Source organism: Tamandua tetradactyla, chromosome 10 (genome assembly GCF_023851605.1).
Source record: "Tamandua tetradactyla isolate mTamTet1 chromosome 10, mTamTet1.pri, whole genome shotgun sequence".
Taxonomy (NCBI): Eukaryota; Metazoa; Chordata; class Mammalia; order Pilosa; family Myrmecophagidae; genus Tamandua; species Tamandua tetradactyla.
Window position 1 is genome coordinate 4,344,808 of NC_135336.1, and position 23,046 is coordinate 4,367,853.

Consider the following 23,046-nt stretch of genomic DNA (forward strand, 5'->3'; position numbering starts at 1 on the left):
TCTGCTGTGAACAGTCACTCCCAAAGCCAACATGACCGCCTCTGGCAGTCAAATAAAAGTTCTTCAATCCTAAAATCACTTGGACTTGGACTTTAACCAGCTATGTTTGGTAAACCCCAAGGTTCATAAATGAAGCAGGACCATTCTCGTCCAGCTTCGTCACAGCACACTGGTAGAAACACTGGGTCTAGCATCCACCTCTTCAGTCCAAGGCCTGACCCTGCCCTTCTCTGATCTGCAATACTTACACGTAGGCTTCCGTGGGGGGTGAAGTACCTCTTCCCTGGAACTGTCAGGGATATTATCTCTCTTCCCTCCATGCAAAAAAACCATCTCCCTGGCCAGGGCTTAAGTTCCTTAAAGACTAGCTGCATATCACACTAGGTGAAACCTATTAATCCCTCTATGTCAGTAGTTCTCAAACTTCAGTATGCCAGAATCACCTAGAGGGCTCGATGAAATACAGATTTCTGGGTCCCATTCTCAGAACTTCTGACTCAAAATGGACTCCGAGAATCTGCATTTCTAACAAGTTCCCAGGTAATACTGATGCTGCTGGTCTGGGAACCCTACTTCAAGAACCACTGATCCAATCTAGCTTCTCCAAAAGATCTTCCTGGATGAAGCAGCCCCAGCAGAGTAGCTTCCCACATTCTGAATGTAGCTACTGTCCTTGCTTCCCTAGGTCTGCTCCAAGTCTGAACTCAGCTGACACTTTGGGAGGAGGCAATACTTAGTGAAATAAGAGACCAAGACACTGGAATCTTGTTAGCTGGATATATTTCTTTTTTTTTTCTTTCTTTTTTTTTTTTTGTCACAGAACACTGTTTGCAGTAAAGGAAACTGGCATTGCAGTCTGGCGGTACAATGGCTTGTTCACATAAACCAGTTCATGTTCATCCTTTAGCACAAAAAGCCCTAATGGCGCGTACCCTATAAAATTCAGGACATCTCCAATATTTTCTGTTTTTCTTTGTCATCTTTTCAAAATAAACATTTTCAAGGTTTGTCCAAAAGAAGGCCATGTAAGTTTCTTGGCTAGCGGAAGACAATTCAGAACAGTTGTTGCACACTTGGACTTCTCCAGGCTGGCAATTGATATCTTATTCTTTTTTCCAACTCATTTTTATTAAAAAAATAAAAAAATGTTCCAACTATCAGTTTTACAAAATCTCTAAGGGAAACACAAGAGCAAGGTGCTGAGGTAAAAAACACCTGAGGTAGCTTTTTTTGTGTGTTTTTCTCGTTAAAAAAAATCTGTAAATTTAACGCCCTGGGCCAACGACCTCTAGTAAATTTCTATTTTCCTCCACATTTTTTTTTTTCAAAAAGAAAGAAATCATTTTGCCGAATACTGATGGCTTATATACCAAAATGTAAAAAAGACAAAATACATTCTTTCTTGGTAGAATTTTTGTTTGTTGGCTGGTCAGTTTTGGTGGGTTCCTGTTTTCCTCTTCCAGAGTGCTAGGACAAGTACCATTGACTCTTGTTCTTTTAAGTAACCAAGTGTATGTTGAGGCTGGTTTGTGTGTTTCGCTTTTGTTCCTTTTGTGTGATGTGATACTCAGAGCACTGCTTTGCCGGGGGCTGGGGGTGGGGGGTAGGTGGGTATAAGGGGCAGTGAGGAGGGGGTGGAGTGGGTATACAGATACAGGGAATGGAGACAGAGGGATGAGGGAATTAAAAAGAATGGGAACGGGAAGGAAGGGGATGGAGAAAGAGCAGGGGAGAGATAAACAGAGAGACAGAATTATATAGCAGTATGCAAAAACCAGTCTAAAACCTGTGAAGCAAAGAGAAACGGTTATGTGAGCTAGACAGGGATGAAGAGAGACAGAGTTTCTTCTTCAAAGAGACGGTATCCCTTCTGTTGACATACACAGGTGATCCAGAACTGCTGTGAGTGTCCTTTAGATGAGATTTCTCTCTGGGTGAATTTTGTGTTGGGTGGCCTTGAAGTTCCTTATTATAGCATTAGACCTCCCCAAGAACAACTTTATTCCTGAAAGTCTTAAAAAGCCTGCTTTCTCTTTAAAAGAAAAAAATATATATATAATTGATTAAAAATGGGAGTTAGTTGAGTTATTTGATATATTATTTCTAAAATATATTAACGCTGCAGTCACCCTGTGTAACCCACAGGTCACATATCTTAACATCTTTCCCCTTCTAATATGTACACACATGTACAGAGACTATTTTCCACAAAAGAAGAAAAGGGTATGAATTTTGCTTTGCTTTTGAACATATTCACCTATGTTAGTTCAACTAAAAGGGATAGCGTCGTGGGAGTTTAGGAGAGATCTGAGTGGATGGTGATGTGGATGGCTGGGAAGCCTGCAGAACCCTGGAGTGGGCATGCCTGCTGCTGCGCGGTCCTGGGGAGACTGCTGAGCTCTCCCTCCCCCCGCCCCCCCCCCACCTCAGCCCTGAGGGCTGACCTCTGGGCCTCTGCAGAGGCCCTGGCCGGCCCCTCTGCAGACTTGTCATTTCTCAGGGTGGTCTTTGGCTTGCTCCCAATCCGGCTGGCTGTGTTTGGTCTCCTTCTGTCAGGTGTTGGAAGGGCTACATTCATCCATGGTTTTGCTGGTGCCTGGGGAGCCTCACTTGCTGCGCTGTGAGGCGACTCCCTGAGGATATTTCTGTTCCTGCTGCTTCACCTGCTGTACAATTTCCCTGATCTTGCGCTGTGCGGTCTGCAGCAAGGGAGATGGGGGAGAAAGGCAAAGAAAATGAACCCAGGTCTCAGAAAAGTACAGGGAGGGCCTGGGACATGGGGCAAGGAGGGGTTACTCCTAGGCCTTTTTTCTGTGCATGGCCCCCCCCCCCCCCCCCCGTCACAGAGCTGCTGGGTGGAAGACGAGGAGGTAGGACCTGAGCAGTTTCCATTTACTTGCTGGACAGGTAGGCCAATAAAGCAGAACCTGGGAGGCAGTGACTAGAGGGCCTTGCAGAAGTCAGAGAGCAAGCAACATACAGCTTCCCATGTTGCTGGCACCCACCTGCTTCTAGAATTACGTGATACTGCTGGGAAAGCTGGACAGCTGATAGGATGGGGGAGGAAGGGAGAAATGGCCCAGACACTCTACCCTGAACAACTGGAGAAGACACATGGACCTGAGCTGGCACCCCAGGCGCCTCTGCCCCAGTACTCCCAGGGGCCCTGCCAGAGCTGGGATATAAGGAAATGCAAAGTTTGGTGTGGCCGGAGCTGTATCTGCCAGATCAGGCAGGAATGTCATCAAAGGGCACGGGGCACAGGAGGAGCTCACCCACCCCCACCCCTTTCCCAGAAAGTCAGTTCTCAAGGCACAGGAACAGGTACTGGAAGAACAAGCTGACAGCTTAAACAAAATTCAAGGCAAACTCAGACTGTCTGTCTTTGCTAGTTTAAGACAAGGACAGGGAGTGCTCTACCCCCAAGCCCAACTAACAAAAAGCATCAAAGAGATTATATGAAGCCAAATTATGCCGAGGTGCTTGCCTTTCCATGTGAGGGCCCTGTATCCTGAGGTGGGTGGTGAGGTGGAGAAGGAGCAAGAAATAAGAAATGGATGTCTCTGGAGATTAGCATTTAACCCTTAATTGTGAGATTTTGGCACCTAGGCAAGCCCTGAAACCCCGGCTGGGGAAATTCAGAGGGTGGGGTGTGGCTCCTAAGAGAGGAAGACTGTGAGGGGAGCCAAGACCTCACATTTTAGCATTTCACGGGGCATGAAACTTGCTTGGCTTTGAGTAAGGGCTTGAATAAGTTTCACACTCTTCCCAGAGCTCCCCAAGTATGCCTGGTGAGAAAGCGTGGAACAGTATGCCCTCTCTTGCAAGCAGAGGAAATGGCTGAAGACCTAAGAAGAACAAGGAACAGGTTCCTCCTTGGGGGACGGGATTGTTCAGCGACTATGGCCACCAATAGCTTGGAGAGAGAACTGAAAAGCAATCGGCAGGAGAGAGGGGGTCTTTACAGCACAGGTACCTGGCTAGCAAAGAAATGCCCAATAATTCTGACAATCACTTCCTCGTTCTCATCTGGCGTTTGGTCGCGAGGCACGATGACTTCTGCACTGGTTAAGTTCTGCAGTTCATTCACCTGTGACGGGAGAAAAGGCAGAAATGTAGTGGGTGCAGGAGGGAGATGGAGAGGGCAGTAGGGCAAGGAGCCTGGTATCAGCATGTCCTTCCTAAGGCACCTCTGGGGGCTCCATGCTCCTAAGCATTTGAGGCCATGTTGGTTTGGGCTCTGGGAAGCCCAATGACAGGGAGAGAGCCCAACTGTTGATTCCATGGGGGCTGCTGCAGGCTGAGCTTTATCCTGGAGTTCTCATCAATGCAGTTCCTGCATGTCCTCACAGTGATACAATGCTTTCCAAAAATCCAGATGGGAATATTAATGTAGATGTGCTTATTACTTTAATGTGGACGTGCTCACCCAGGGGCTGAACATCTCTTGTCTGATTCACCAAAGTAAACTTTACTTTCTAATCAGGCTTGCACCATTCCCACTATTCATTTTCATTGTAGCCTCCAAGTCCTGCTTTTGCTTTTCCCTAACTTGGACTGTTAATACTTTCTCCCCACACATAAGATTCTGTAGCAAGCCCATCTCCCTCACGGAGCCTCCAACCCATGCTGATCCCCACCTTTTCTAAAACACATTTGCTGCCCTCTAGGGCTCCTCCCCACCTGCTTCACAGGACCTGTTTTCCACTAGTTTGTGCACTGCCTGAGGGGTCACCCTGACCTCTGCAAGCACAACAGTGGGTTCAGCAAGTGCTTAGCAGACAGAGGACTGCCTCTAAGAGGCTCAAAGAACTCAGTGACTGGTAAATATGAAACGGAAGGGTTTAGCATTTTACTCTCTCAAGGACTATTGTTTCCTTCTGCATACATTCCAACTCTGCTGGGGGCTCAGTGTGAGGCCCTAGGGTGATGATCATGTTCCTGCATCTGGGGAATAATCTGCATTCTATGCAGCTTTATTATTTTGCATAAAGGTGATTCATGTCTAGAATTTGGTTTTGATTCTTCTGTAAGACTTGATTCGAAGTGCTTTACAGAATAGCCAGCACACATGCATATATGTATGCACACACTCAGGACACCAGAGACATCCCACCCCCACCCTAATTTCTACCATCCACCACTGCCACTTTGCCAGCATGTAGTAGGCTCTACTGAAACTTCTTAGGAGTCATCTCCACAGCCGTGTCTGCTCCCACAGGTTTCAGTTAGTTCTCTGGCATCTGTCAAGTTACACTGTGCTACTGCTACCTTCAGGTTGAAAACCTTGACTTTTTTAAAAAAACTATTTCATTTTTGCTCAACACCCTTACTTCTAAACTAGTTCCCCTAAAAGAGAAAGCTAGGTTTGGGATATAGCCAGAAAGACTCAGTAGGAGGGAGAGTTAGGGCCCTGGAGATATCTGTTAGGAGAGCTTGGGAGTGAGAGAGCAGTCCGTCCAGTGGGTTAACAGGTACTCTGAGTGGAGCTCTACCCCCTTTCCTGTTTTACCTACTGCTCTGTGTGGGGATAACAGGGGAAAAGACACCTCCTTCACCTTCAGGGAGTGGACCTTCCTTTACTAGTACGTAGCTGAGATGTGGTATTGGGCACAGGACCCCAGTGATTCTGGTACCCGGCTCAGCAACAAGGACAGGGGGCACTAAATTCTAGAGAGATGTGATTACATTTTTATCCTTGGGATCCTCATTCCTCATAGAGTTTATTTTATTTTATTTTGCATGGGCAGGCACTGGGAATCGAACCCAGATCTCCAGCATGGCAGGCGAGAATTCTACCTGCTGAGCCACCGTGGCCTGCCCCTGCATAGTATTTAGATGCCAAGAGATCCTCTGTTGGTCAAAGTCCTCGACCACAAGTTGGGAAAGAAAGAGTCAATGGGGGTCTGAAGGAACCCAGTCAAATCTAGAAAGCCAGCATGGAGCAAACTTACAGTTTTGCCACCCTTGCCAATCACCCGGCCGGCTGTTGAAGAGGGCACTCTGATGTGGGCTTCAAGCTTCACCTCTTCTTTGGGGTTAAAGAAGTTTTCTTCTTTCAGTTTCCCAAAGATCCGTCCCTGGGCCTAAAATAGCAAAACATGACTTGGTAACTTTCAGCCATGCAGGTCAACCTGTTTTATTAGTGTTGCTAAGGGAATTAGTTGGTCCTGGGCAACTCCATTCTCCAAACTCATGGGTCAGACACTCTGGGAAGCAGTGCCCCCTGTTGTACTTCCCTCAAAGACCCTCTATCTGATAAGGTGCTATGCCTGCCATATTCAATTACTGTACTTTTCAAGAGGTACATGGGGACTCTCATGCCTTCATGGTTTTACATATCATCACCTACTCCAAGAAGCTTTCCATGTATTGGGGTAAAAGGGCAGATCTGTCTTATTTCCCTAACCATAGCACCCATAAATGTTCAGCTGATTGAGTGAATTTATTCAGGGTATTCTTAACTCCCTCTAATCATGGTATGTTCAGACCTCTGGTTATTAAAGAATGGAGGTGAAAGTGGTGGTGTTGAGATTTGAAGAGTTGATCATGGTTTTTGGTGTCTGACTCCAAAGCTAGTGCTCTTCCCTACAAGGTTATTGTTCTTTTCTCTCCTTTTTTTTTTTTTTTTTGACTTTTAAAAATTTGAGATATAACTCACATAATAAAAATATCATTTAAAGTGTACACTTCAGAGATTTTTAGTATATTCACTATGTTATACAATGATCACTACTATCTAATTCTAGAATATTTCTATCACCCCAAAAAGAAACGCCAAACCTATTAGCGTTAGCCCAAATTATTCCCTATTCCCAACCTGATAACCACTAGTCCTTATTGTCCCTATGAATTTGCCTATTCTTGACATTTCACATAAATGGAATCATGTAACATGTGCCTTTAGTGCCTGGCGTCTTTCATTTAGAATAATGTTTTCTAAGTTCATCGATATTGGAGCATATATCAGAACTTCATTCTTTTTAATGGCCAAGTAATGTTCTATTGTATATTTTGTTTCTCTATGCATCAATTAATTGTTCTTGAATGATTCCAGATTGTTTCCTTCTTTGCTAAATTTTAAATAGTAATAATGATAAAAATTATACTTTTATAGGTAAATATGTGTTCCTGACTTTTAGAAAGCCCAAGCTGTATTTTCCTAGGGGACAAAAAAGGACAAAAACAAAACAAAACAAATGTACCTTACCAGAGAGCTTCCAAAAGACCATGCCATTTCCCCTTACACCCTCTGTTAATGTCCCTATAGGCAGATAGGTAGAAATGACTAAATGAGTCCAAGACCTTTTCTCAAAACCATGGTTAAGGAATCAGAAAGATTCCAGAGGAGATGCCATTTGAACTGGGTACTGACAGATGATTTAATTTTCCCTGGGAAGACAAGGGAAGGAGAACTTCTAAGTAGGGCACACAAACTGAAGGAGCGACCTGGAGGTGGGAAGAAGGGTGAATGTGAGATTAGTAGGTGGCAGCAGGAAGGAAATTAGAGGTTGGGTCTCCAAAGAAAAGCCTTGACTATGCCTCTGAGGTGGGTGGTGCATGCAACAAAGGCCCTCGGCTCCCCCAAACCAGTTTCCCCATGTCCAGGGCCTGCAGGGCTGAGGTGGTCCTTGGCACTGACCTTGAACTGGGCTTCTGGTGGTCCAGTTATGATTACCATTCTTTCGCTGACATCGGGACCTTCTGCTGGAGCAATCTGCAGTTCACAGAAAAAGAGGAAAATATTGATGTTTGGCTGCATTTCCCAAGACCCTCTTTCTTGCTAAGTGGATGGTATATATGTGAAAGGGCAATGTCAGGGTTTCTGACTTTGGACCTGTTTGTCTGACACCACACTCCGGCCACCCTGGGCTCTAGGAAGTCACGGCTATAATGCCCACTATCAGATTTTGGTCTTTGGCCACCCAGGGTGAATCAGAAGCAAGTCACTGGTTACTGCCTGTTCCTGCCTGAGCATCAGGCTCCTTCTACCAAGTCAGATCTTAGGAAATAACCAGGGAGTCAACGGCTGTAGGAAGTAGGTAGTCCAGGACCCTTCAACCCACTCACGGCCCAGAGGGGAGGAAAGACTAGTCTAGAGAGGTGTTACAGTGGAGCCCAAATTGCAGGAAAGGTAACTTTGGTCCTAATTCTCAGCTCACACAGGCAGTTAGCTGTGAGTGACAACTGAACCAGAGCAGGTTTGGCTAGGAACCCCTCCTCCACGGCAAATGAATCAGAAATCTGACAGCATTCAAGCAGGAGTGGGAATGACTTCATTCCAGGCCCCAAGTCACTAAGTACTTTTGAGCAAATTCTGTTCCCTCATGTGTGACGTGTGGAGGCTGAACCTGGCAGTCTCAACACTTCTTCCGCCTCTCACTTCCTGAGGGTGATTTCTTTTGTAATACAACTTAAACAATGGGCGGAGCAAGCATTTTTTAAAATTTCTATTTTAGTAACAAATACACAATGTAAAATTTCTCCCTTTTTCACAGATATAATCCAGTGGTGTTACATTCACGATATTGTGCTACCACGACCACGAACCATTATCAAAACTTTTCCTTCACCCAAATAGAAATTCTGTATCAATTAAGCTTTAACTCCACATTTCCTAACCTTCCTAGCCCCTGGTAACTTGTATTGTAGTTTCTGACCCTATGAGTTTGCTTATTGTAATTCTTTCCTATCAGTGAGATCATAAAATATTTGTCCATTTGTGTCTGGCTTATTTCACTCAGATGATGTCTTCAAGGTTCATCCATGTTGTCGCATGAATCAGAACCTCATTCCTTTTCGTGGCTGCATAATATTCATTTGTGTGTATTTTCCACATTTTGTTTACCCATTTATCTGATGGTGGACATCTGGGTTGCTTCCATCTTTTGGCAAGTGTGGCTAATGCTGCTACGGACATGTGTACATACATCTGCTTGAGGCTCTGCTTTTCTTTGGAGTAGAGACCTAGAAGTGGGATTGCTGGGATGTATGGTAATTCTATACTTGACGTTTTGAGGAACCACCGAACTGTTTTTCTCAGAGATTATACCATTTTATATTTCTGCCAACTATGAATGAGTGTTCTGTTTCCCCATATCTTCTCCAACACTTATTATCCTAGCAGGTGTGAGATTGTATTTGATTGTAGTTTTGATTCACATTTCCTAATGGCTAGTGATGCTGAGCATCTTTCAGGTACTTTTTGACCATTCATATATCTTCTTTGGAGAAATGTCTATTCAACTCTTTTGACCATTCTGTTTGTCTTTTTGTTGTTGAGTTGTATGATTTCTTTATAGAATCTGAAAATTAAACCCTCATCAGAAAATATTCCAAATATTTTCTCCTATTTGGCAGACTGTCTTTTGATTTTCTTGATAAAAGGCCTTTGATGCACAAAAGTTTTTCACTTTGAAGAGGCCTCATTTATCTATTTTCTTCTTTTGCTGTTCATGTTTTTGGTATAAGGTCTAAGAAACCAGTGGAGCAAGCATTTTTTTTTGTTAGAGACCATTGTTATATTTTTGTTTTCTGCATACTTTGCCTTATTCTAGAAAAGACTTAAACTAGCTTTAAAAAGTGTAGCAAAGGTAAACCTAATTAAAAGTAAAATGAGTTCAAAGTAGGCTGGGCATTTGGGAATGTACAGATGAGTCAGGAGTGAGGTTAGTACATAAAATATATCCCATAAGGTCTCAAAGACTGAGGTTAGGCCATTTATTTGCTTCTAAGCTTTCTAAGAGCCAATGCAAAAATAGAAACATGATCAATTACAGGTTTCAATGTTCCTCAGGCAACACAAAACCACAGCCCCAAAACCATTTCACCAATGAACTGCATTTAGGTATTTATCATTTCTAACCCATGAAATCTGTCTTGGGCTCCCCCAGGAAAGCATCCACCTTTGCAAGAGGTATTTTGTTTTTTTTCTCTGTGTATGTTCTAAACCACATTCCATCCTTGGCCCCAGGGTCCTTGTGCTGCTCTCCTAGCTTTACTGTGCTTGTACATCCCAGATGCATTCTGACCTGTGGACTGCTCTGAAAGGAGGGACCCATTTACGAGACCTTGGACTACCTTGGAGCACGAGGATGAGGTTAAAGACAGGTTGTCAATGACTGCGCTTCTTGGGGTATTTCCCTTTGCTGCGGACGGGCTACTGACTAGCCTTCACGCAACAGGACAGCAGTCTTTTCTCAGCATCTGCCTCACCCAGAAACCACAGACTGCACGTATCCAGGGCCCTGAGAGTCTCCAGCAGGCGACGGATGCCCTGGCCCTTGAGACCGCTGGCAAGAACCACTACCTCCACTTCTACACCTGTAGCCAGCATTCAGACTGCTCGTTGTCTCAGAGTAGGTAAGATAGATCAGATAATGGACATGGCAGCCCCTAGCTCTTATTGCCACCCAAACTGAGAGGAGCTAGAAGACTCATGACGCGTGTTGACCAAATCCATTCTGCTGTCTCTGTCCACTTCCCAGTGACTCACGGTTACCTTACTCAATTTCTGAACGAAGCCCCTAATCTCTCTGCTGCCCAGCATTCACCAGCTCAGCCCGGAAGTCTAGGAACTAGATTCTTGCAGTGTTGGAGTGGTATTCCACAGGAAACTCTTTCTATAAGTCCAAGAATAAGGACCCCATTTTATGATTGAACCTGATGGGACCCAGAGATGGGAGGTGACTGAACAGGCGACAGAAATAAGCAGGTGCTAAAGCAAGGATCAGGAATTGGGTGTCCCTGCCTGTGCACTAAGCCACACTCCATGTGGCATTCTGGAGTCTGTGGACCAGATGCCCTACAGGAAAGGCAAGGCTGCCTGTAACCAAAGTGCCTCAGGGTGTACCTCCCAGATCTCGGCCCAGCACTCTGCTCCTGTGGGTGAGTGTACAGCCCTCTCCCTGCCCCGGTGCATCAAAGGTGGCCCTTGCAGACTAGTGAAGCACAAACTGGAGGGTTCTCTGGAGTTAGTGGGATCTTCCATCTTGTTTTAGAGACAGACTCTTTCAAGACCTACTGAGATAAATGGAATCTAGCAAAAATGAGATTGATTTTAAGAAGGAGGAATTCCACTCATGTGCTTGGCTTTCCTGGTTTCTTTTCCTTTTTATTTAATGCTACAGAGAGGAGGGGCTAGGGAATGAAAACGCCAGAGAACACTGTTGGCCCAGCATGGAAAACTCTGGTCATGACCAGGTGAGAGCAATTCTGACCTCCTGGTCCAGAACTGCTGTTCTTGTCCATTTCAGAAGTCACGAGCAAAGTGACAAGACAATCTGGCTGGGGCAAGGAAGGACTGTAGGCATGTTGTGAGCTTGTGAAGGCTAAGAGGTTGATAGCTATCTTTCTCTCTTTTCTCCCACCTTACTGGGAATGATTCTGACATAGCAGTCAGACTGCTACAGTGGAAAAAACACTAGATTAGAAAGAAAATATTCTGGTCAAGGCTTAACTCTCAAATTTCTTAGCTTTGTGACCTTGGACTGATCAATGGAACTATCTGGGTACCATTTCCTCATGGGCAATAATCCTTGTCTCACAGAGTTGAGTGGGTTAAATAAAATAAGATCAGGTACGTGAAAGGACTGATCACTATGACTGGCCCCAGCTTTGGTGCTCAATATCTTACAGGTCAGCAGAATTTATATCCAAGAGCCAGCCCTGCCACTTAGAAGCTAACTGTGTGTTTGGCTGTCTCTCTTTATCTCGGGGTCTCGCTTCTCTCAGGTGAGAAATAGGGGGATTTGATGAGATGATCCTGTAAGTCCCTCTTAGTTGAAATCATGTCATTCTATCTCCTGCCTGTCATCTCAGACCCAGGACTGAATGCCAGGAAAGGCCCTCAGGGTGCAGCCAGACCAGTGGCTGTCTACACTTTATCCAACCCACCCATGGGGAATGGGGACAACACCTGCCTAACAGCAGCTGGGCCAGGGTCTCACCTGCGCTCAGCCTGATCATTACAACGGCTGTGCATGCCCCCCCTCCCAACTCGGGGTTCTCATCCAGTCTTTGCACTCCACAGGTGAGATAAATGAGGACTTGGGAGGGAAATGATTTACTCAAATACAATTCTATTGTAGACTCACTACCATTTTTATCCTGTACTACTCAGAATGTTTTGCTTTGTTTTGTTTTCTCTAGCACACTTGCTGTGGGAGAAATTCCAGTCCCTCTTGGGGGAAAGTATAAGCATTCTTTCTCTCCAAGTCATGAGACTTCTTGTTGGAATCCCGGGTTGTCCCTTGGTAGCAAATTATTTTACGTAACAACGGAAACTCTGTTTCCGAAAGTGTTTCATGGGGCTTGGGATGTGCTCAGCATTCTGCCCGTGAGTCAGAGCTGATAGCTGGGCTTGGAGCAGGACCAGAGTCGAATAATCCTTCCCTTTCAGTTCTCTGACGATTCTTCACATTGTGCTTGATGAGGCAGGATGTGAGTATGTAACTATAGTCATGTTTATACTCACAACCATTTCCATAAATCACAGGCCTTCCTTCCTGAGCCTCTCTGCTCATTCCTGAGGCTTCTTATCAGGCTATATCATCAGCTTTTTCAATTTATAATTTTATCATCCCTTTCAAAGAGTTTTTCATCCAAACTATTCTCTCAAAGTTCAAGGGTTTTTAAAACTGAAACTAAAGAATCAAGCAATGATAACTGCTGAGCACAAATTATAGCTCCATGTAACTCCATTCTCTAAAGCTTAGAAAAAATCCTCAATCTTTCTTTGCTTATCTTTCTGAGAACAGGTCGGTGATAACCGACTGACTTGAATGATGTGTTATTAATATATATTTTACCATTTCGGTTGTTGAGTAAAAAAGGGATAAGAGAAAGATGAGCGCAGATGGGAATATTCATGGACACAAGTTTTCTAGATCCTGTGGGATTCTGTCCTTGGATAGTATGTGAGAGTCGCACAGGACTGACAGGAAGATAGGAGGATAAAGGGATAAGGGGTGGAAGGGGATAAATACAAACAGCCACTGACAGCAGCAGCCTTACCTTGATGGAAGCCCCAGCAAATCTTGCTAGCTGTTTAATGTGTGCCCCTTTCTTTCCAATGATGGCGCCCACAGCCTGGGTTGGGATGAAGAGATTCACAATCTCCTGCTCTGGATACTGGAAGAGCAAGACAAGACAGAAGACATCATTTCCCATCAAGGTTTCTCCCACAGGCACACAACAGTTACTGAGTGTCCGTGATGAGCCCTATGGTGAGTCAGCGCTCCCTATCCAAGGCAATGGTCAGAATGGTGTACGGGATTCTTCTGTGGGCAGAGGCGCAGCAGAATTCAACACTGGGGTGATGAATCTCAATCCAGGGAACAAGACATGACAGTCAAAATATAAACTCATCCCTCAATCTGTTGGATCCAAAAAACTGTCGGCTCACAGGGTTAGGCTTCACTTGTTCCCTAGGACACCCAAAAAAGGAAGCTCATTTTCAAGCTTACATATGGGGAAGGAGGGTGCTCGCATATTTTTTTAGTAGGAGTCAAAGAATGCATAGAAGTTGGCCATGCTGAAGTCAGCAAATTAGACTATAAAGGCCCTGACTCCTCTTCCCACATCTTCATCTGCTTGCCCAGCTCAAATGTCATCTCCTCTGTGAAACTTTTCCTGATATTTTTCAGGGAAGCCAGGCCATGATTCTTCAGGGCTCCCACATTCTATTACACTTATGTGCTCACATGCTAGATTCCCATCAGACTAGGAGCTTCTTAAAGGTAGGGGTGACCCATTCACATATTTGTAGCCTAGCACCAAAAACGGCACCACAGAGGAGCACTAAATAAACAACCTATACATAAAAAGAGGCATTCATTAGAGAGCTATTTTGTAGGACTGAACACTAACAAAGGTCCTAGGGGGACGATGGAGGGTTAAAACAAGGTTGGACTTGGGAAAAGACTGAAATAGAGAAGCTCAGAGTTAGCTGGGCTATGAAGGGATAGCCTGGAGTTCACTCTGAATGCTCAGAGCCACAACGGGGAGTGGAAGGCAGAAGTCAACCAACCCAGAGACAGACTCACACAGGTATGCTATTAAATACCCTGGGAAATTCCTCAGGAAAGAAGGGTCCACAGACACATTCCCACTGAGAGCTCAATCTTTACATCACAAAGGATGGAGCTGAGAAACTTCTGTATGGACTGCACAATCTGGTGTGCTTTCCTTTATCTGCTATAACAGGCAGTAGATTTTAAAGCCATATCTAAGCCTTCAAAGCTTCTGCGATGGGTCAGATTTAAAACCCTAAACTTGGTAGAAAGCAGCTCCCCTTCAGACTGATTACCGGTTAGACAAAATACACATGTATGTTCCAATTAAAAATCCCAACTTACAAGAGGAATCATAATAGAGGCTGATTGCTTTACAAAACCATTAACAGAAATTCTATTAAATCACGAGTCTGCCTGGTGACATTGATTCTACAATCATTTAACTGATGTGGTTTTTTGGAATGCATCCAACATTTCAGGACTCTTAAGAGAGAGTGAAAGTATCAGGGGATCTAAAATACAGGACCCCCTCAGGACTGCCAGGAAATGAGAATCAACAGGAATAAAGAGAAGTCAACACATTTATGCTTCTGCCCAACATCCATAAACTCTTCCTAGGTTAGCCCTGTAGGAAAAGACATAGACTCAAGACCCTGGAATTCGAGGTGAAGTCCCTTCATCTTCCTTGAGTCACTTGCTTAAATCCCTTTGAGCCTCAGCTTTTTGTAAGCCTGAGATAATGATACCTCTGTCATTATCTGCCTAGTGAGCACTGCGTGCGATGTAAGGCACTGCATAGTGGATTCTGAGAAACCCTAAGATGCTTTTCTGGTGGATTCAAGATGGGGTACTCATTATGGTATTATTAGTAACAATATATATATATATATATACATATATATATATATATATATATATATATACACACACATATATATATAGCCATGTCCTAGTATTCCTATCTTGTACTTTTTGTTTACAAATAAACAGGTAATCTGTATTATGAAGAAATGCTTCTCTAGTAATGGGAAGTGTGCTACTCCAGAAGGACCTGTCTATAATCTGGATATTTTAGAGCTCTTGCTTACATTGGACAGTTATGGTCTCTGTTCTTACTTTTGGGCTAAGGCACAGACTTTTGGACGAAGTCTACTTCCTCTTTCACATCCCAACCTGTCCTGACCGACCCCTTCTTCTCTATTCTGCCCTCCTATAACAGTGTCTAGATGTCCCCCAGGCATGGCCAGCTCCATCAAACAATCTCCAGTTGACATGTCCTTCTTATGGAGAGGCCGCCAGAAATGATCTTGACACTCCTTCTACTAGTCAGTATCAGGCAGGCTAGGATGGAATCCACTACAGCTCTCTCTCACTTTCCTTGATATTCCTTTCTTAATTCTGTTGAAGATTCTATGAATGCACTTAGTAGCTGTCATGTTATTTTATCTCAAATGTCTAGACAGTAAGAAATCCCAGGTCTTTCTCATGTGACCCTTTATTTTCTCTCAGCTCTCTACATTTGCTCACTTTAGTTTTGCAGCCTAACTGCAGACCTTCAGACTTTTTTCTATTGAATTCTACCTTTGCACACAGCCCGATTTCCTAGTGTGTTGAGACATTACTTAATCTGGACTCAATCCTCCACCTCACTAGTTATCCCTCCAGGTTTTGCATCACATGTAAACTGGACATGTATTTCACCCATGCCTTCATCCAAGAAATAAAAATAAAGCTATTAAGGGCGGGGCACGGTGGCTCAGCAGGTAAGAATGCTTGCCTGCCATGCCAGAGGACCCAGGTTCGATTCCTGGTACCTGCCCATGTAAAAATAAATAAATAAATAAATAAATAAAGCTATTAAACAAGACTCATCTCAGGACAGGGCCCTTTGTTAGAAGACATGGAAAGCTATCTAGCCCATCTTGTGGCCAGAGGTGAAATTTCCACAAGGGTGGCTCCAGAATCAAAATAAAGCAGCAAATAAACCTGCCCAAGCACAGCAGCATGAGTGGAACCTGGCCAGCCCCCCCCCCACCCCACCCTGGGACCTGTAAGGAGCAGGAGAGGGGCTCAGGTAAGGCAGCTGGGCGTTCTTGCCATGGGGCTCTGTGAGAAATGCCATGCCTCCATGTGCAAGACACTGTTCAATGATTGTCTTTGGAGACTTTGCTCTTCTGCCCACACCACCTTCTAACATGACTTTTTGATTGCTACTCTGCACCATTTTCCTGCCATCTATGAGATTTGCAAGTATAAACAGGATTGTTCAATGGGAACAGTCCCACCCCTTTAAAGAATTTCAAGTGCACTTAAGTGCCAGGTAGCTTGGTGTGCTTATGCTCCGTCATGCCTCACTTGCAGGATGGCCTAGAACACACCACGAACACCCACTGACCAGTCCATCAAGGACCATGAGGCGCTGGCCACAAGAGAGGAGAGTGTAGCCAGGGCTGAACTGAGGGGGCACTCACGGAGTGATGATGTGGGAACGGGCTGAACTGGTGAGGGGGGTACAGGCTGGAGAAGTATCCGGAGTGGGTCTGCAGCAGGAGAAAAACAGAAAATCAGTCAGTGGGTACATCATGGACAGTCACTCAGGTGGGGCAGGATTTCCCACATACAACAGGACTCGGCATCCTTCCCTGGGGTATATATATGGATCAGTCTCTTCTCATCGCAGTGCTCCCCTCCACTCAGAGCATGAATGCTTGGCAACGGGGCACCTCAGCACGGCTGCTCCCTGGGGTTGAATGCTTATCGTATCTAAACTGAGCTATGCTTTATGCTTCCTAGGAACTTAGCATGGGAATGAACATCTGCACACACATGCATAAATGCACACACACACACACGTGCACGTTCACCTTTTGAACCTGCCCACAAGTAGAGGAACAAGCCCAGTAGGTTCTATTTTCTGTAAAGTTCCAAGTTGTGGGTTAAAGGGAACTGAGGATACTAGAACAATATCCAAGAGTCATTCCGAATGAGCAAATGTGCTACTGAGAAGTGAGATCAGCCATCTCCACCAGAGTGAGGGGACATAGCCTTCGTTTGAGGGCCCCTGAGCACATCTCACAGTGATACACATGACCTGAATCTCCAGCTGGACTCAGCACTCCAGATCACAACTTCATCTCTTGACTCATTACGAACAAAACAAAACTCTTCCCCCTTTGGGCTTGGAGAGTGGATTTGTAGCCTTGGAGTGAAGACAGTGGTGGGGGGGCTGCTGTGCAGAGAGCACTGCTTATACAGGGAATCATCGCTGCAGAGCAAGCCTCTGCTTTCATTACTTGGCAAGAGGCTGCAGTGACACCTCGTGCCCATAAGAGGGTGTTATGAGATCAGTTTCTCTGGGTAACCTCTAGCTTTGAAGGGAGCTAGGTGAGGTCTGGCTCACCCGGCCCCGCCTCCTTCTTGAGGACTGACTCACTGGGAAGAGAATCAGCTCCAGACCCTTCCTGCACTTCCCTGTCCTAGGCCATAAAGGGTACAGAGACAATTCTTACAGCTTTTCTGCTCAAACAAAGCTGTACCTGGAGAAAAGGTGTATCTGCCATCCTCGCTCACCTGGAGAGCTGCTCCTTCAGCCCTCCCAGCAGTAATGATTTGTCTGAATTGTGATTTGCCTCTTCACCGAAAATAACGTGAAGGCCAAGAACAGACAAGCCACAGCGTGGCTCCTATTCTGGGTTCAGAGAGCCCCAACGTGAACACTGTGTCAAATTTAGACCTAGCATGTGGCAGAGGAGGAAGATGTTTCAAATTAGATGTTAAAAGATCAAAAGAACAAATTTCCCACTCCTCCTTTATTCATGAGTCACAGATGGAAAACTGCTGTAGGGGAAGAGTCCAGTTCTGGCATTAGCCTTTGTACAGAGGTTGGTTTTGGTGTCAGAAGACCCAGAGTCTGAATCACAAGCTCTGTAAAATGGAATAATTTAACTTTTCTGAACCTCATCTACACATGGAATAGAATATATCTGGATTGCGTAACTATTGTTGCGGCGGTCCACTCAATTGCTCATTCATTCATCCAAAGCCTGAGCACCTACTATGCACAAAGTATTGTTCCAGGTGCTGGGGACACAGTGAATAAGATGGCAAAGGTCCTTGCCATCACAGAACCTATGAGGCAGACACTAAGATACTTCCAGAGAAATACTGATAAAGAAACAAATAGGAAGATGTGAGCAAGGGTAGCTGCAGGGAAGAGGGAGAGGATGGCTGCTTTGGCCAGACTATTCTGGAAGGCTCCTGGAAGAGGTGACAGCTGAGCTGAGACCCAGGGAGGAGATGGTGCACCATGTAAAGTAGGGTTATCCGACAGCAGGTCCAGAGCTTGAAAAGGACTGGCCTGTTTGAAAAACAGAAAGGAGGCCAGAGTGGTGTAAGTAAGTAGGAGAGGACAACAAGTAGGGAGGCAGGCAGGGAGAGATCACACAGGACCTTGGAAGCTGTGGCTCTGAGCCTGGATTTGATACTAAGCACAGAGATGCCCCTACCTGAAGGATGCGACGTGGTATTTAATGAAGTCTTGTGAACAGAAGCACCTATCACAGCGTACTGCGTGGGCTGAATTAACAAGTGTTAAATGAGTACTTATTTATGATGAAATGTATGTCTTATCAGAGGACACTTTCTGTTTCCTATCCTCCCAGGCTTACATGGACCTTACAGACTCGAACAGAAGGGGTCTTTTAGGCATGCTTACCTATAATGATCAGAAAAAGGAATCTGTTGGTGACTAAATGTGGTCTTTAAGGGAAAGCAGAGTGTCACCATTTGCCACCTGCCCCAAGGCCCCAATGGAGGGGGATGTCAGTTCAGAACCCTGTTGTAACAGGATCATGGTCCTAGTTTGAAAGTCCCTAGCTATTTTATGAGGGGAAAGCTACTTTGTTTCTGGGAAAATATAAATCAACAAAATGGAATAAAAAACTTACAAGAAATTGAAAAGATTATAAATGCTCTTTCTCTAAACAGAAGTTGGTACGCCCAGATGTCTTACCAGTGGGCTCTATCAATTCTTTGAAGAAAGAGAATTCCTAGATATTCTTTAATTTCTCAGAGCACAGAAAAAGTTGGCCATTTTTTCAATTCATTCTTTGAGAATAAAATCACCCTGCTGTTAAAACTGTCAAAGATAGTATAAAACTACAATAATGACAGTGTAGAAAAAAGATGAATGGAACAAAACAGAGTCCAGAAATATGACTAAGTGGGAATTTATTGTATGACAAAGCTGGCATTTCAGATTGAGTGAAGAAATGGTAGATCACCCAATAAACTGACTTTGGGAAAACTAGTTATCCATTTGGGAAAAAAAAATTATAAAAGTTAGATCTCTACTTCAAAATACAAGTGCGGATAAATTTCCTATGAATTGCAGAAGTAAATATAAATAACAATCTCACATAATCAACAACTAAAAATTACTATAAGAAAACAGGAGAGAATATTTTACAGTCTTGGATGGGAGAAGCCTTTTTCCTTAGTATTTTATCAAAGGACAGAAACCATAAAGGGAAACATCACAGATTTATAATTTCTCCAAGAATTCTGGAGGGAAATCTGTGAAAATTTAAAATGCACATACCCTCTGAGATACAATAATTTCAGTCTTAGAGAAAAAGTGACTTTCAAATATACTCGATTTAGTGCAAAAACTTACATATTCTTTTGACATTGCTTGTAATAGGGAAAATGCAAATGCCCCAAAACATTGCATTAATTAGGAAAATTATGGTAATTCCACTTTGGAATACTTTGCAGATATTAAAATGAACTAGGCTTAGCTATGGAAAGATGCCCATAAAAAATTTTTAAAAATCAAGTTGTAATTCACTGTGCATGGCCTGATTCCATCAGTTTGCATTCTGAAGGTATGATTGTATACACACAAAAAAAAACTTAGGAAAAATGTGTAAACAGAACAGTGCTCCACTGCTGGGGAATAGGTGTTGGAAAAAATGTGGGTAAGAGAAGACTGAAGGGAAATATTTAAATTTTACCTTCACACTTTCGTTTAGAGTAATTTTTATTATTATTATAGCAAAAGAGTCCACAAATAAAATAAAAAGAAATGACAAGTTGGTGGAAAATATTTACAACAATGATGTGAAAAGCCTTCGTATATAATTAGCTGTTATAAATCATTAAGAAAAAGATGATGGGAAAATGAAGGCAAAGGTTCCTAAGATTTAAAGAGCCAGTTACTAAGTGCAAGTTTTAACTTATTTAATAATCCTCAGAGCAGTCTCTAAGATAGGAACTATTATTACCCCAATCTTACAGATGGGAATATCAAGACCCAAACAGATTTAGTTGTTTGCCCCAAGTTATTAAAAACAGCAGGTACTGGGGCAGAGATGTAAATGTAGCAGTCTGGCTCCAGAATGTAAGTTATACAACCTTTCAATAGACTGATGGGCAAGAGATACAGAAAGACAATTTATTAAAGGGATTAAAAAATGACCAATGAACCCAAAAGCTTATTTTCAAAATATCACACTGCAAGGACTAATTACACTGGCAGTGAGGAAACTGGAGGAAAATGTTCCTGTCACACACTCTTGATGGGAAGGATAAGTGGTAAATCCTTTATATATATTATGTATCAATTTTAAATACATATACATTCTTTGACTCAGCAATTCTATTTCCAGGAATTTGTTCTGAGGACAAAGTTGGAGAAGAGAGCCATAGTATATGTACAAGGACTTCAGTAGTGGAGCTTCTTTTTTTGAACCCCGGTTTAAAGCATAGCAGGCAAGAATTCTGCCACTGAGTCACTGTCGGATCACCCCATAGTAGAGTTATTTTCAAAAGAGAAAATTTGGAATCTATTTTAAAGTCTATTAATAAATAATTGGCTTAAAAGCTGTGGAACATACAGATAGGGATGCTACAACCAGTGTAAAACATTATAGAGCTATATGTCTGTATATAAAAACAAATCCAAGGTTAATCGAAAAAACAAGTTACTGAATGGTATCTATGCTAAGATCCTATTTTTGTTTAAAAAATTAATGTAGATAGACGGAAATTGTGGTTATTTATAGATTAAGAAAAAAAAGCTTCTACTTTCTACATTTCTGTATTGCTTCTTAAATACCATGTTTTTAAAATACATTACTTTTATAATCAGAAAAATACATACCTATATACACATATGCATTAAAAACTCCAGAGTTAAAAAAACAAAAACAAAAACAAAAACAGAAAAACCTCCAGAGTTTAGAGACCAACTTGTGTGTGTAGCCACCTATAAGGAAGGTGACACACAGACTCTTCCTGACTTTTGGATGCCAAGAAGAAAAGCACTGGTGTTTTGTGATGTATGAAAGCAACCAAGAAACACCCTAGTTTCTTGAAATCTGACTGCCTATGTGACAGGAAAACAGTAGTATTTGAAATGTACTTGGAAGTACCATTCCCAGCCTTCTCAGGAGACTTAGGTCCACCAGGGAAGCCCGCAGCCTTCAGTGCAGACCACCAGGTGGGGACTGGGGATCTGTCCTAGGTCCTGTAAAGGATGGAGTGACTGCTGGCCCTGGCCCCGCCCACTTGCAGCCACAGGAGAGAAATTCTGCCAGAACCTGCTTGTCTTAGATTTGGGGCAATCGTTGTTCTAGTTTTATTTAAAACCTATTTTATAAAGAACAGGAATTACATATTTAAGTAAAATAGCTTTTCTACTACTGTAGTAAAACTTTTGGTATAAAGAAGGTTTTAGAAATGGCAAATCATATTTTCAGGTTTAGAAAATATTCTGGTATCACCTGGAAACTTTTCTTATTTTAGATCGGTGATCAGCAAACTTTCTGTAAAGAGCCAAATTGCAAATATTTTAGGCTTTGCAGGTCAGATGGTCTCTACTGCATCGACTCAACTCTGCCATTGTAGCGGGAATGTAGACATGGACAATAAGCAAATAAATGGATGTGACTGTGTTCCAACAAAACATTTTTTTTTACAAAAGTAGGTGGTGGGTTGGATTTGGCCCTTGGGCTACAGTTTGCTGATTCCTATTTTAGATGTCCGATTTTAGAAGTGGTCTATTCCATTATGCCCCATGTATAAACCAGGTTGAGATGGTGGCCTGGCTCTTGAGCTTCCCTGGGGCTTCTCTTCCAAAGAATGAGATGTGTCTCAATGCCATTTACTTGTACCATGCTGGGTCATTCTCAAGACTGAGACAGCAGAGGTATGGGGATGTGCAAGTCTCGGAGCTGTTCTTGCCCCTTGGACTTTAACAGCTCCCTCTACACATAGACACAGGCTCACTGTTGGGCTCTGTCCTTTATTTGAAAGGAGAATGGATGTAAATCTAAAGTTATATCCATTATAACTTTCTCCGGTGTGCAGTGCCCACACCAGAGACCACCTCGCAAAAGAAAAGAGCGGTTAAGGCAATTGTTACACAATTGATTCTTCCCATTTAAACTGTACAAACATGGGGAAAAGAAAGATTGCTAAAAAAAGAATTATGTGTAAAGAAGAAAAGAATTAGGAATGAAAAAAAAAGCTGTCAGGTATCCTGGCTCCAAATCTGGTACAGTATCAATCCTGAATAATGCTGTGAAAGGGAGCAACAACTAGAAAAGTCATAAAAATAACATTTACTCTTTTGTTAATTATGATTCAGACAATAAATACTTACTGAGAACCTACTAAATGCCAGGCATTGTGTATATGTTCAGATATAAATACTGTGTAGTATTCCTTTTTAAATTGCCTACTAATGAAATCTAAAACATGGGAATTGTAGACATAGTGGGAAGTATATATCCCAACAATCACCCAGGTTCCCTAGTATTTTAATGAATGACCCAAACTCATGAAGGCACAGGTTCTTATTTGAGCTAACAAATCCTTGTTTTAGAATAAATTGGTTTCTGGTTAAATGAATTTGTGAGTAGCTAGCTTTCTCTCTTTTCCTGGATATGATGCATACTGTTTGAGAACACATATTTCAGAGGATGGTTTTAATATAAATCTGCTCATTAGGAAGAAGCCCTAAGTAATG

The 23,046-nt window shown here is 43.2% G+C and overlaps 1 protein-coding gene across 14 annotated transcripts in view; it reads right to left on the reverse strand.

Annotated features, from left to right (window-relative positions):
• Positions 1-776: 776 nt before the first annotated feature.
• The window catches only part of IGF2BP2 (insulin like growth factor 2 mRNA binding protein 2), a 187,515-nt gene continuing 165,245 nt past the window's right edge, over positions 777-23,046 (reverse strand). For 12 of the 14 annotated variants that reach the window (XM_077117802.1, XM_077117800.1, XM_077117811.1 and 9 more), the window contains 7 exons: positions 16,487-16,555; positions 13,015-13,131; positions 7,643-7,717; positions 5,955-6,086; positions 3,977-4,090; positions 2,445-2,699; positions 777-1,786 (listed from right to left, as the gene is read on the reverse strand). In XM_077117802.1, the coding sequence (XP_076973917.1) occupies positions 2,607-2,699; positions 3,977-4,090; positions 5,955-6,086; positions 7,643-7,717; positions 13,015-13,131; positions 16,487-16,555 (600 nt within the window). In that variant the 3' untranslated portion in view covers positions 777-1,786; positions 2,445-2,606. The remainder of the gene's footprint in view (positions 1,787-2,444; positions 2,700-3,976; positions 4,091-5,954; positions 6,087-7,642; positions 7,718-13,014; positions 13,132-16,486; positions 16,556-23,046) is intronic. The other 2 variants (XM_077117801.1, XM_077117812.1) reach the window with 2 other exon arrangements.